Source organism: Copidosoma floridanum, unplaced genomic scaffold (genome assembly GCF_036245765.1).
Source record: "Copidosoma floridanum isolate Cflo_tuat_1 unplaced genomic scaffold, Cflo_Japanese_pri ptg000013l, whole genome shotgun sequence".
Classification (NCBI taxonomy): domain Eukaryota; kingdom Metazoa; phylum Arthropoda; class Insecta; order Hymenoptera; family Encyrtidae; genus Copidosoma; species Copidosoma floridanum.
The window spans coordinates 8,656,354-8,672,527 of NW_028321890.1; the positions used below are offsets into that span (position 1 = coordinate 8,656,354).

Consider the following 16,174-nt stretch of genomic DNA (forward strand, 5'->3'; position numbering starts at 1 on the left):
ATGTAACGGAAAGCAGAGCGCATACATAAACAGAATTGTCATACACAATCATACTTGAGTACAAACTGGGAAGGACGATTGAATGTGAAAATGTACAGAGAACGGCAGTTTTCTAAAAGAATGAAAGGTTGAGTGAACCACCGTATGTAAGAAAAACAACACAAACCACAAAACACACGCATCACACACACAATCATAGGTACAACGGTCACCAGACACAATTCAGCGTCATCAAGGACGAACGACGTCGCGGCCTCGGACGTGTTACGTACGATATGCTGGGCATATCATACTGACTGACCCTAGTGACGACAAGCCTACGCTAGTAAAGGACACCAATAGGGGGAACGAGCTTATATAAGGCCCTGCGAGACACGAATATAGGGGCACTCGAGCGTCTTTTAGGCAAGAGACCGAACGATAAGTAGAAAACCTCGCGCAAAACACACGCATGCCTCTGCCTTCAAGAAGCTAATAAATAATTGACCAACGAGTCGAGTTCTTTTCGTGACGCACCTCCTTACCAGCTTCTTAATCCTACGTAACAGGGGTAAGAAGATACAAATTTATGTATAAGTAAGAATAAATTCAATTGCTATCAGTGCTATTCTAACTGAATTAAATGATATCCATAGCCTGCCGAATCTACCACTCTCCTGGCTACCCCGTACAATTTTTTGAGCCTCCCACGACTCGCACTGCGAATAAAGCATAGAACGTAAAAAAGACATAGAGCATAAGTAGATATAGTTTACTGGATTTTATAAGCATACATGATATACAATGAGATAACATTCTAATCAATATATTGTAGCCTCATTGGATCCAAAATAGCTTGTTAACCCCGGTAGAAAGGTATAAGATGGGCTTACTTAACAAAAAAATTGTATGATTGTCCATTAATATACAAGGAAAAGACTGCTTATTTATTGCAAGCAGGGGTCCCCTGGCAATAAAGTTTACCTAAAAAAGGGAAAGTTGAGTCTAGATCTTGTTTTCTGCGTATATTCATAACCTTTATTGAGAATGAACACTCCATGCTTCATTAAAATTCCCCACAATTTTCCCTAACTCAATTAGCACATCATCTTATTTGAGTACTTTTTAAAAGTACCGTAATTTTATTATTGTTGTGGGATTTAATTCATCATACTTTTTTGCCTTTATCTAAGCGTCGGTTTAATTGTTTAGGGAAGAACTGCATGTGCAGTTAAATCATGAGCCCAGTTTAGTTTCAGGGATTAAAAGTTTGGGAAACGATAGCGTTTTGTTGGGTGTTTGACGTTCAAGGATTTAATTGCACTTATCAGTTTAAATGTTGTACAAGAAACTTTGGTATATTTTTTGGGAAGTCTTAAACTTGTACGGTAGTTAATTTTTTTAGAATAATATCGTGTCATAATGAAGAACAATAAATTATTCGTGTAACAAAATAATGATTAATTTAAGTCAAATTGTACATGGTAAATTTATGAATTATAAATTTTTATGTCTTTTCAAATTTTCTGACCATAAATGTTTTTTCCCACATATGTTACAAATTTGTGTGATTTCACATCTACTGTAAACTTTTGTGTCTATTTTAATGACTAGATATCTTAAATTTTTCATCTAGCGTAACTCCTTATTTGTCCTCATAATTATTCCCCCCTTTATATGATATGCCACATAAGTCATTTTTTGTAAACATCTATAGTCGTAAGAACGATTATGAAAATGGCTACCCTTTCATCCTAGCCCCCCTTACGACTCTTTGTATAACTTTACTACAATAACAAACGTTATTCGCATAGTCTCCAAATTTTCAAAGTTTTTTTTTGTATTTTATCGCTCCTCATCTCTTTTGCCTCCATATGATCTTGTGCCCTTCTTCTTCCTCACAGTTCTGTTTACAAAAATATAACTTTTTACTGTATGTGTTGCTTAAAACCGAGAAAAAGGTAATTCAACGTATCTTGAAATTGTAAAGCAGATATTAAAATGCTTAACTCTGTAAATCGATGGGCCTTTTGTGATTTTCAAAGAGGAAACACCAAAATTTTTAATGAGTGGTGAAAGCCCTGGAGTTAATAATCCATTTATTAATCTTAAAGACTGGCAAAAAATTAACAATGACGTCAAGTAATTACAATAAATAATAAATTACTAAGAAAATTTGTTAATAGTTTGGTTTGAATTCAGTTATTTTAAATTTTTTGCAAAAAATAAGCATTTCTTTTTTAACAACAGAATAAAAAAAATGGAAAGAACGACAAGTAAAAAAAAAATTTTTACTGTATACAGATTTTGTGCGTTTTTTAACAGACTACGAAAACTTTTTTATTGAAATTTAATTTAAAAAAGTGATTTGAGTATAAAAGATTTAGAAACACAATATAAAAAAATTTTCTAAAAAATTTCAATGAAATTACTATTCGTATGGGTTCAATACAGCACGATTCTCACATTGATAAGATTTGTAAAGAAGCATTTACTGATAAGAGACTATTGTGTTCACGAAAATTTTTGCGTGGTTCTTCTATTTAGAAAATATTTTAGAAAATATAATTCAGAATAAATACAAATCTTACTTTTCAGAAGATTTTTTAAATAATAAAAAAAATTCTGCAAGTATGATATGCTCTTATAGGTTAAGAAGATTTTTGAGTCAGAGAATAAGATGTGTAAAAGTTTTAGTTCACGTACAACTTTAAATAATTGTGAAGAAACTAATAATAACACAAGTAACATAACGTATAGCGTTCAAATGTTTTATAAATTGCAATCTCTATTACTTATCTCATAAGAATACTCGATTATATAGTTGTTTTGAAGAAATGTTTCCAAACTTGTTATGAGTTTAAAAAATCTTCTCGATATTTTGAAGGATCTCAGAATTTTCTAGATTAAAAAAAATGTTTTTAATGTAGATGGAAACTAATGAGACTTTTTTCTAAGTGACTACTAAGTTACAGAAATAAAACTTATTTTTAAATCTCACTAGTTTGCAGATCCAAAAGTGATATTACGAAGAGCATGGTGGAAACATTTGATTAATACAATAAAATTTAAATTATGCAGACCTGTCTATCAGGTACCATCATAGCCACACTACGAAACATTATTTTCAAATTTTCTGGTAACTCCTGTCTGCCTGCGTATCCTGGATTCATGGTTATGAAAATTCCAAACTCATAGTCGATTAAGTATCTTTCACCATCACTAAAATGAGCACTTTTCGTGTATCATCGTACTTCTTATATTTAAAATAAATTTATGTATAATTAACTGCACACGTACCTAAATAAAAAAGAAACCTTCCTTTCTTTTCGGGCATTTAAGACGATCGCTATTTGCTGTGCTGCTACTGACAATACAGGCAATTCAATTCGATTAAATTCATCGAAACAACCCCATGTTCCAGACTGCGCCAAGCCCTACTCAAAAGTTAAGGACTTTAAATTTTCATCATCAAAGGATCCATCATTTTGTATGGTTTATTTTTTTTTAATACCTTAAAAATTCTTCCAAGACCTCGAAAATCCATTTGATCAGAGCAGTTAAATACGACAACATATTTTCCTAAAGCTTTTCCCATATCTTTAGTAGTTTCTGTTTTTCCTGTACCTGCTGGGCCAGCTGGTGCACCTCCAAAGTTCATTCCTGTAACAACATTTGAAGCTTACTGTTGTCATCTTTAACAAGATAATCACCACTATATTCTTACCAATGGCTTGAGACAATGTGATGTAACATCTGTCTGTCAAAGGAGTTACAACAAGTCGATCATTACATCCTAAAAACTCGTTCTGGTATATAAAAAGAACGTCTGTAATCCTTATGGGTATATTTTCCATTTCTTCATCAAAATAAAATCGAGCCTGTTTTAACCATTCAAAATCAGTTACATTTTTAACCCGCAGACGACACAGCTCGTTAAAAATATCCCTGCAAAACATGGATGGTTATAAATTATATTCATAGCAAATAAATAATATAAACCATTATTGGTAAATAAGTACTGTATGTTATTTTGTAGTTTAACCATTGATTAACACCGCTCATAAAAAAAGTCTCGAAATATATGCACCATTAATATTTAAACTTATGGAGTAAGGGTGATGATAAAATACGAAGGGGTAAATCAAAGATAACCTTAGTAATCAACAAATTATTTGGTTAATCAATGCCTACTTTTTTCAGTTATGAAAGACGATTTTAGTTATATTATCTTGGGTTATTAAAAAAACGGTCGATATTTTTAAGTGACAACGGTAAGCCTAACTAATTAAGTGAGTAAATTGTATTTATATTTTGGAGTCTAAGGATTGTGTGCGTTAGAAATTTTGAGCAGAGCATAATATTCATCATAAAAAGGCAGTAATCGTCTGATATTTGTCCTAGGAATTGTAACTACATCAAAATTTTAGGCTTTACAAAACACACTTTACTGAGGGTATTGTTAAACTTATTTTTGTAACTGCTCACAAAATTCAGCTTAATACTACTTTATTCTTTTTAACAACTGCTCTTTTTTTTGCGTCATTCGTAACACCTTTCAGCTGGAGTGATTTTTTAACCTAGAGCTGGTTACGAATAAGAAATGACGTTTTATGTATATATATATTTTATATTATTTTCTTGCAAAAAAGGTTGTATAACGGTTCTGCACTGCTATGATACTGCGAATACGATTACTATGCATTCTTATTCTATCGTCATCGGCATAATAAAAGGTTGCCTTAAATTTATCTAGTACGTTTACAACAATAAGTACATTTTATTTAACATAGCCTTTGAACTATTAGACCACGATAAAAAATAGTATGAGTATGGGCTACGAATACCCTGAGCTACAAAAACTGCAGCCTAAACTACTGTGCTATGGTGTTTATGTAACGGAAGACTCAAGTGTAGTGCAAAATAATATAATTGTGATAATATGCATGAGTAGTAAAAGTATAACTTTACAAATGGAATAGGTAATTAAGAGTTCAGATAGATACGTACTAAAAGTTATTTTAAATTTTAAAATTTTCTATTCTAATTGTTATAGTAAAAATGGTTCAACATTTTTTTTATTTAAAAAAGTAACTATTACGATAAAATAATTTGAAAAACACAAATTTTAATGCTAGAAAATATACTATAATATTTCTGTATCATCCTCTCCTTATCAGCAAAGAAACCACCCTATTCGTGCGAAAATAGCAAGAGGTACAATTGTTTTTTAATCTCTGCTGTATTATATTTTCTTATTTCAAGCGCAGCTGAAGTCGCACTGTAGTGATTATACTTAAAAAGACATGTCATTACGGGGAGAACGAAAATTACACTATTTTTAGTATAAAATATTATCTATCAAGAAAATGAATATTTACAAGAGATAGTTCCCTTTACACCTAACTTATCTTTAAGGTCTGTTTAGACAAAATTTTAAGTGGACGTTGTTAAAATACCGGTAAAAAATTTCAAGCTGATAGGTTTAATTAGTCATAACTTTTTTTTTTGGCTCTGTCAGAATTCTGGAAATCAAGGAATATCATAGCACCTATAGGGCTTGATATATGCCATTGAGAAATAGGGCGAAAAAGATATACAGCATGATCAGTGAAATTTTTTTAACCCAATTTACATATGGACCCTACCTCTCCTTATTTTGCAAAAGTCTTTAACTTCTGTAATAAATATCTGAAGCTGAATTTGACGAACATAGTTTTAAGACGTTCCGTTTTTCATTTCTCCAAATTAATTTAGGGAAATAAACTAATTTTACAAATCAGTTCTAATATTAGAAAAAACAGTTTATGAAAACAATTCAAAATCTATTTAAAATCTGATTCCTTGAGACACTTCATTTGTGAAGAAAGTAACAAAATTTCTCCAAAAGCTTTCAATTAAAAGTATGAGTACAAAAAAATTTTTTTTTGTATCCAGTGACTGCTCACTTCTTTTTTGCTTAGTCATATGAGTTATCTTACAGATAACAAGTAGTGAAGGTGACGAAGTTGTATCAATCACTAGTGTTGTCGGTAATTTCAATTCTTCTGTTGTACCCTGATTTGAAATTGACGAATAGTACTATTAGCAGAGTTAACACAGTTTTGATACTCCAATACAAAATAGTGTCTATAAATGGGAACCATTATACATATATATATATATATATCATATGCTCAAGAACATGGCTACCTTGCATGCCTATTGAATGATTACTGTAACATTTTAGACTGTTCACAATATACTGTAAAAAAATAGGTTCTTATCGTGTTTCAATAGAATAAATGTAGTTCCGTGTTTTACGAATAATTCAGATGCATTTTGTTAATTATACATCCTTATTAAATGAAGTGAAATGAGCAAAGTAAAAAAAGGTTTCTCTTGTGCCTTTCTTCATTGTAAAAATGTATTTAATAATGTAAAAACAGAAGTTTTTCGGTTTTCAACAAAAAATAACAGACAAGTATGTTTATACTAATCAATTCAAAAAGGAGTTTAATCATCATGAATGTTACATGGCAAATTTTCATTATGGATCAAATTTTGTGGACGTAATGATATCAGTAATAGTACTTCTAACGACCTGTATATCAACATAGAATTTCTTCTACCACTTGTACTATACTTTTGTAATTTTTGAAAATTGAATATCATGTTATCAAATGCATGCATTTCTGCACACTATTATCCCATTCCATTTTATTAACGCTCTAATTCTTACATCTAATTTATTCTCAAATTTTCGAGTAAACATTTTTTATTAAAAAACTCTTTTGCAACGACCTTGTTGCTGTTCTTCAAATCATAACTATAAATAACACATTTATTCACTGTGTTTCTTGGCAGATGAGTACTAATTTGATAAAGCCTGAAATTATCATTTTTAAACGTTCTCGGGCTATACTCTCAGTAACATGATGCCTGGAGGACACAGTTAAGCACAGAGTGTCGGAAGATGTTGATTTCTCAAAAAATCGTGTTTTTACGATTTTCATACCTTAATAACTTTTTTCATTATTTTTTTACCTGAAAATTACTAGAGATATGTTTCAAACACAGAAGATCAACGTCTTGTTGGTCCGTTCAAGTCTATTTCTCTTTAACTTTGACTCTCACGATGATGAAGTTAAATGAATTTTTTAATTTTTTCACTCTAAATATAATGTTTTATTCAGAGCTTCTTGCTTATTCTTATTGTACTATAATTTACGTAAGGAACTTATAAAGTTACATTATTAAAGATTAGATCAAGATTCACAATTTTTATTTTTTCATTCCCTAGTTGATCATAGACCACAGTTATCAAAGGTTTCGTATAAAGTATTTATTGACATCTTAGACAATTATTGGAGGTTACTGTTGACAGTAAATAAAGTAATAAAGTCATGCATAGAATGTATATTTAGTTCATAAATGAATACAATTTAGCTGTTTAATCAGTACCTTCTACAATTGTGTTGTGCAAGAGTCATTATCGTTTGAAAATATTTGCATTCTACGGTGGCAGAATCGATTGGTCAAACAATTTATATTTTCTTGTATGTTTCAAAAGTTTTGCAGTATCAAATCTTTTTGACAGTTACTTTTTTTCTTGCCAAAACTTCTTTTCTTTAAACGTTAAAAAGTCTGAAATGTCATTAATTATTATGTATTAATGCAGAATAAACAAATACTGTCCCGATACAAGAAAGCTTCATAAAATTATTTATAATCACTTGCATAATATTTAATTTATTAATTACACATTTTATTTAAGGTTTTAAAATTAAGGTTTTCACTTTTGAGGTGCATGAAATTCAGGGTTAGTATGATAGGACGTTAAACTATTCAAGATATTAAAAGTTTCATGCATTATTTACAATTTGCCGCCAAGTAAGTATCCTACCTTAACAATGTGTTACGTACGATATGCTGGGCATATCATTCTGACTCACCCTAGTAACTACATGCCTATGCTAGTAAAGGACACCAATAGGGGAAACGAGCTTATGTAAGGCCCTGCAAGACTCGAATATAGAGGCACTCAAGCGTCTTTTAGGCAAGAGTACGAACGATAAATAGAAAACCCCGCGCAAAACACACACACGCCTGTGCTTTCAAGAAGCTAATAAACAATTGACCAAAGAGTTGAGTTCTTTTCGTGACGCACCTCCTCACCAGCTTTTTTATTCTACGTTACAGTTTTGGTGCTAAGTGTTGGGTACGGTAAGAGTCGGAATTTTTTTCTCTCGCTTATTTAACTCGTTTCCAAAAAAATTTCGCCGAAAAGCACACATAGTGCAGTGCCACGAAAATCGAACTTAAGTGCCGGAACGGACCCGAACAGGACAGAGGTAAACGGGTAGCTGTTCATACGAGTGATTCTCGACATCAACGATCAAGAAGTCGACAAACAGAAGATTAAAGCAACTTCAAGAAAGACCAGCAAGAAAGTAGCAGTTTATCGCAGTCACATCCGTATTTCTGACGCTCAATGCCAAAAAGGAGAGTAGTAACCAGGGAAGGATAATATTCAGCACAATCATTCTGGCAATGAGGGTACTGTTGACTTGGTGAGTAAGTTGTTTAAATTTTTATATCGTTCTTATTTCCCCTGACCCCGAGACAAAATATATAAAACTTTGCATAACAAACATAAAACTAAGGGATCTTATCAGTGAGCTTGCACAGATATAGGAAATATTCGAAAATAATTTAAAATAATAATAACCCACACCTGTATCGATCACTATTTTCATTACTATAATTTTTATTAACTAAAATCGACTACGGATATTCCCAGAAAAATATTTCGTCATATTTATCACTAAACAAGGAGAAAGCACAAAATTGAAAAAAACCGAATAAAATACACTCGCCGCTCCTTTGCTTTCTTGTCTCCTATCTTACTATTCTTTTTGCGTGATTATTATTAAGCCACTCTATACGTAATTAAACGTTACCCTGTAATTAGGAAAATACATAAGCTTTGTAATAATAAAAAAAAAAATACATTTTGCGACACGTACATACAAAATGAAGGGAAAAAGTAGGAAAAAAATGATTCATCTTGGTGGCATTACCCATGAGTCAGAAAGCGAGAACGAAGGCCAAGATAACACGATGATCGACACGTGCAGGCAAGACCCTAGTAACAAAGTACAAAAGAAAAATATGGTGGAACAAATGTAAGAATTAGAACTCGAACCAGAAAGATGCGAGAAACTAGACGCCCTCGATGAAAGAACGAAGGCAATAGTAATGGGCCTGTATTAAAAAATAAGTGCAAAGCTAAAGAAGACAGAAAGTGGGCGTGCCATTCGCAGCGACCGCAGGGCCCATCCAAAATTTGTCACCGACATATAGGGACTTTGACTACATACAACGCGATGTAGAAGTAAGCATAGGACTCGCAAACGATAAAGTGAGTCTTATCTCCCGTGAATAGGCCATTAAGGATAATAAGAAGGGCCGAAGCAATACGCGGAGCGTGAACGGATAGAGTAGACACCCTATTGATGCAATGGAGCATGCCGGAAAAACCAGAACTGCCGATTTCCGGTGCATCACAGTACGAAAGCGATGAGTCAAGGAAAATCAGGACAAGCGCCTTACACAACCAACAGCTACAAGATAGAATAAAGGATACGAGCAAAGAACTTAAAAAAATGATAAAAACCGTGTGTATGGCAACGGCACAACCACCAACTAATTATCATACAGATCGGATCGATTTTAACCCGAATAAGGAAAGACAATGGGGTGACATAATACCAACCATGACCCCGTATATAGAAAGAAACAAAAGACACGCAATTACGACCACCTACGCAGAACGCAGTATGCGCAACACAACATTCTGTCGATGCTTAGCAATATGACAAACAACATCCCGTTTTTCGATAGTGACCCAATCAACCTACCGCTGTTCGAAAGAATGGTGCGTATGATTGCACGTAAAATAGGCCCGAAAAACGAACTCCTTTTTTTGGGCACCCTTGCAAAAAGGCTAAAAGAGGAAGCAGCAGAACATTTTGCCCCGAGACTGACACAGTTTACTACAGTCGAAGAGTTTATTAAAGAGCTCTCAAACAGATACTGCAGTAATAATAATGCAGACTCGCTCATGGCAAAATTGAAAATAATAACGCAGCAAGAGAGTAAAGCAGTAAATGACTACGGGAGACGAGTACAACAATTATAAAATAGATTAACAATGTTGTACGATTCAAACCCATACTTTCTCCCAATTCAAAAACAGGGGATGAAGGCAAACCTAGAATCCGAGGCGGTAAAACAGTTTATTTACGGATTACTTTTAACTCTTAGTTAGAGAATGGCAAGATTCAACCCGGAAACTCTAGGGGAAGCAATAATACAGGCGTTACAAATTGAAAGTAACTTTAGTTTACGTTATGCAATACCGGTAAGCGGACGGCCCACATGCAATAGGACAACAACAGAGTAGGGACCTCTCGTAAACCTAGCAAGAAAAGAAGAAAAAATAGCAGAAAACACTAAGGGAGTACAAGAAACAGCAGCAGTACAAAAAAAACGCTGTATATACTGCGACGGCCGAATCAGGCATTCAGTTGAGGAAAGCCAAAAGCTACTAGCGGCGACAAGTGATAGAAAAGCTTCAAGAGAAAGCAGGAGGGAACTGAGGGAAAATTCTAATTATTGTCAAAAACCGGGGCACTATGCGAGAGACTGCCGTTCGCACAAGCAAAACAGGAAGAAAGGAGAAAGACAGCGTAACGAAAGGCGTAACCAACCTGCAAATAATACTCCTACTGACAGTAATGCTTATAACTACAGGGGTAGGAATGATAACTATAATGATAATAATCATAATAATAACGACAGGGGTTATAACAATGGCCCAACAGAGCTATACAATAGGAACAACAATCACAATTACAGGTATAATAATTACAACTCTAGAGGTTATAATTATTACGACAACCGTGGCAAAGGTGACGCGTACAAAAATTATAGCAGTGGCATATTCAACCGCTATGGTAACGGCTACAAAAAAAAGGATAGCAGGGATGGCTATAATAGGGATCTTGTTAGGCACAGGCTGCCACAAGAGAGGGGCCCACAGCAGCGAGGAAGCGGTGCATACACTCTGGATAACAGGAGAGACTGTCCCGTAGCCTTAAACTTGCAAGATGTTCGGCGTGGTCCCCAAACGTCGAGCATCAACTAGAGAAAGAAATAAAAAAAGTGTCTCCAGTGGGGAAGAATGTGTAAGAGAGAGGCCGCAAAAGGTGGAGAAAGAGATAGTAGAGAAAAAGACGCTCAACAACAGTCCAAGTACTTACACAGCGCAAGAAAAAATAAGTAATTCGGCAGAGCAAGATGACACTCCGATACAACGGAGCGGAAAACGCACAAGAAAAGGCAGAAGAGCCCGCAAGAAGAGTAATCGGACAGAGGCGCTGGACACACATGTAGATAATGATGAACCCAAGCATTTGGAGCGTGACGAAGAAATAGATCCGCTTCCCAAGATAACTATAAAACTCGCTAGAACAGGGCATATGCCACCATCGGTCCAGTTACAGGGACCACAGTTAAAGATTAGAAAAGCGACTTTTTATGCGGATACAGGCGAAGTGATTTCGATTGTTAAGGCTAATTTCGTAAGCACAGACATGCTAATAGACAGTAGGTATAGAGTAGCTATTATCGGCGTGACTCACGGAGCACGCAAAACGTTAAGCCCAGTACAGGCTCAGTTGCACGAATTAAAGTGCACATTACACATAGTCCCCCATGACTTCCTAGTTGACGCGGAAGGAATCATAGGGTGAGATATTTTTAAGCGATACTGGATCAAAATAAGCGCCACCGAAAATACAATTAAATTGAATAGCGTAGAGATACCACTGGTAAGGCCGGAGTGTTTTAAAATACCTGCGAGATTAAGGAAAATAATTTATGCGCGAATAAGAAAAAGCTAAAATAATTCAGAAAATGGCTGGATATTCCTTCAAGAAAAGGAGTGAGGAATATTGTTCGGGAACTTTATAGCCAGGAATGTTAATGGTAAAATAATCGCAGAGTGCATTCATACGAGTAACGAAATAGAATACGTGCCTGTTCTGGAAGTATAGCTGCTAGAATATGAGGAAATTTACCAGAAGCGTGCAGAAGACGTCGAAGGGGACGACGTCAAAAGCTTGGGAAAAGAAATGATAAGATTATTTAATAAAAAAAAAGAGATAACAAAAAAAATTTGAAATTTTGACAAAAAATAAAGGGGAGCTAGAGAAATTAAAACGGGTAGACAAAATAATGCAACTCGTTGACACAGCTGGTTGCAACAAAAAAAAAGAACATTTAAGGAATCTAATCGAGTCAAATAAACAAGGAGAGCCGAACAAACTTGATTAATTAGAGGAAAGGTCCGATGAATTATGGGCTCTGGTAATGATTGGCATGAAAATGCAAGATGTAGAGGGAAGGCCGGGAATAAGGATTGGCTTGTGGGAGCCCAACAAAAAGTGCATAAGGCCCCTATCTGAACCACCACCCCCTGGATCCTTAAAGCAACGGTAAGCTATTAACTAGAGAGAATACAACGACGATAATTATAACACCATTAACAATATTAATAATAATGATAGTTATATTAATAATAATAATGACTGCAGAAATACAGGATATAAGAAAAATAAAGCTAGTTTACCGAAATAGTTTATTGTATAGAAAGACAGGATAAACAAAAACATACGTATATAATATATAAATATGGCGACAAGCGTTAGTTTTCATGAATTTGCGGCCCTTGGACGAGCCGCGAGGAAGCAACAAATCATACGAAAAGGAAATATGAAATAAGTGATTACTGCGCAACCAACAGATTTTCTGATAATTAACATACGTTCTTGTGGAGATAGACTATTGTGGAAGTACGTACAAAAATTAAGATTTCTAAAATTTTCGCGGCCCCCGGACGCAGTGCGAAAATATGACAAAAAGAGTGGGATTAATTAGGTTTACGACAAAACTTTATTTTGTGGCCTCGGACGCGCCGCAAACCAGCTATTCATATACGTTAGACTTAGATTTGAAAAAAAAACAACGATAATGGAAAGGTACGCATGAACAAAGCATTAATAATATTTATTAATTGTAATTTAATGTAACGTGAATGAAAAAGAGCAAAGCGAATGAGGGGCGCATGTGGCACTCACTAGTGAGTAGACGTACTCAATAGGAGTAGAATTAACTCACAGGCCAAATGTACAAATTATAGATGATTAACACAAATAAAAAGGAAAAAACAACGTAAAAGCTGACATACACTTGTAGATTAAAATAATTTTGTTCTTGATTACCCGATTGACTTCATTATTGTAAAAAAAAAAAAAATATATAAAAAAATGAAAATAAAAGTTTTAGCAATCAACGTTAGGTAGAGAGGAGCATGGAGAAATGATAAAAAATAAATAAAACAATTTCAGGAAAAATGAAACCATTCTTTGAAAAGGCCCACGAGCCCACGTCGAGTATGAGAGATTAAACCTTCTCTTCTTTCTTTCTTCTATCGTTCTCTATTAGAAACAATTTCACTCCTACCATCATGATATACTGATAACTACAACACCTAAAACGTCACACATAATTGTAACGGGATATAGAATTGACTGCTATGTCCAAATTAACGAATAGCTAGTTCATCAAACCGTCCACCTTAAAGTTAGCATAATTTTGCAAAAAATACATGGACCAGTACTCAATCGTTCATGTAAGGGAGACTAAAAATAATACACCCAGATCACCGCTCGACGATCGAGATAAATAATTGACCACACCCAGTTTGCGGCAGTGTTTCTGACAACTTAGCCATCGAAGGACAACGTTACTAGGCCACCCTTATTTAAACAGGGTCGTCGATATTGGAGAGAAGGCACACGAATCTACAACCCGCATGCTTAACTGAAAAAAAAATAGAAGACACTTGCAATTACATAAGCTGTTGCACGAGCTGCTCCTGCTTTTGCAAGAAAGAAAAAAATTAAATTGCATTTATAAGGACCACACATGGAGATTCTACTGGCGCAAAAAAAAAAAAATCACGCTGTGACGCAAGTAGAGTTGAAGATCAGCTTTGAGAACTCAGTCGCCAGGAAAACATCTATAAAGTACACTTCCTCTAGACATTAGAGAGAAAAAATGAAGCTTTGTTGTTGTGAATAAATAAAAAAAAAAAAAAAAAAAAAAAAAAAAAAAAGTTTCGAAAAAGCAGTGAACTAACTCAGCAAAGACGTGTACGGTGTGAAGAGTGGTAGTTAACAGAAAAAAAATCCCCTTATAAATCCTTTCCTCAATCTGACCACATAAAAAAAGAGATTGGAGAAGTATGAGGGAAACATTAGATGAAAAAAATGTATGGATGAAAAATTTTAGAAATATGTACGATACAGGTCAAAACTTCACCACCAGAAAATGATTTTTTGATATATACCTCCAAGCTTGTCTCGACAAAAAAAAAGTTCTAGTGATATGTAAGGCAACCAATCGTCTAACTATCTGACTCTACAATGTTCTTGAATAGGTTATATGACTTTTCAAGCAAAAAAGAGCGCATAATATTATATCCGACTATTCACAAACTCAATAAGCGACTTATATGCGCACGTAGAGCCAATTCAAAATAAAACATAACGTAATGAAACATATTAACGATCAAGAATTTTTTTAACTAAGAGAAAAATATCTACATTGACAAAGACACTAAAATAAATTACAATAATTATACCAAAAAAGTAAAGAAAGAGAATTAAAAGATATACGTTTATTATTATATACTTTATATGTGAGGAGAGAGCCACACTCGCAGCTCAACGCTAACCGAATAAAGGGGAAACATAAGAGAAAGGGTAAGGTACATACGGTAATACATTTAAATAAGTACCTTTCGATAAAGTATAAATAGTGTTAGGACAAGTATTTACCACAGAAACCAGGGTTAGAAACTAATAGCTAACAGCTATATAAATTACAGGGTTAATTAATTCGACATGGGGCTTTTTTTTCTTATGTATAAGTGCCTTCTCCATCAGGGGGGCCCTACTACTATGTTATAGACTGGTCACAGGAAAACGAAAATTTCAAGAAGAACCGCGAGAATTGGCAGTAATTCAAACCACAGCGATAGTAGACCTCAGAGTAGAAAGGCGACTGCAATCCTCCAGACGGATACTAGAATTGCCGGTGACCGTGATACAAGATTAGAATTCGTGAGCCTCAGGGATGAGCGCCGGGAGTTACTCGACTGCATCGGGGGGTGCAGTCCACAGGATGAAACTATAAAATAATCTTCTTTTTTTTCAAAATATGTAGTATCGAAAAAAATCACTGTAAGTCTAAAAAAAAAAAAAAAAAAAAAAAAAGAAGAAAAAACTTGTACTTGAAGCTATAATAATAATAGTAATATTATAAGAATAATATTAACAAGTACCATTTCAATGTAGAAAAGAAAAAGAGTGCCGGGAGTCGCTCGACTATATTGAAGGGCGCAGTCTGTTGGACAAGAATAAAGAATTTTTCTTTACAAAATGACAAGTAGTTTGGAAAATAGGTTAAGACAAAAAAAAAGGAAAGAAAAATCCCCAAGGATAGATACTTTAGTGAACACGAATATGTAAAGTATAAATATATTGATTTAGTACGAAAAACATTATATATTTTAATCTAGTAGTAATCAAATGACTAACTTCCAAATTTATTTAACTAAAATGTAACAGAAAGCAGAGCGCATACATAAACAGAATTGTCATACACAATTATACTCGAGTACAGAATGGAAAGGACAATTGAATGTGAAAATGTACAGAGAACGGCGGTTTTTTAAAAGAATGAGAGGATAAGTGAACCACCGTATGTAAGAAAAACAATACAAACAACATAACTCACGCATCACACACACAATCATAGGTTTAATGGCCACCAGACACAATTCAGCGTCGTCGAGGACAAACGACGTCACGGCTTAGAACGTGTTACGTACGATATGCTGGGCATATCATACTGACTGACCCTAGTGACGACAAGCCTACGCTAGTAAAGGACACCAATAGGGGGAACGAGCTTATATAAGGCCCTGCGAGACACGAATATAAGGGCACTCGAGCGTCTTTTAGGCAAGAGACCGAACGATAAGTAGAAAACCTCGCGCGAAACACACACATGCCTCTGCCTT

General features: G+C 34.3%; 1 protein-coding gene across 1 annotated transcript in view; it reads right to left on the reverse strand.

Annotated features, from left to right (window-relative positions):
- kl-3 (dynein heavy chain 8, axonemal kl-3) overlaps positions 1 to 16,174 on the reverse strand; it is a 1,186,420-nt gene that overhangs the window by 871,649 nt on the left and 298,597 nt on the right. Inside the window, exons 23-26 of the mRNA XM_089590651.1 lie at positions 3,707 to 3,927; positions 3,494 to 3,642; positions 3,280 to 3,416; positions 3,063 to 3,201 (exon numbers count right to left, since the gene is read on the reverse strand). Of these exons, the coding sequence (XP_089446777.1) occupies positions 3,063 to 3,201; positions 3,280 to 3,416; positions 3,494 to 3,642; positions 3,707 to 3,927 (646 nt within the window). The remainder of the gene's footprint in view (positions 1 to 3,062; positions 3,202 to 3,279; positions 3,417 to 3,493; positions 3,643 to 3,706; positions 3,928 to 16,174) is intronic.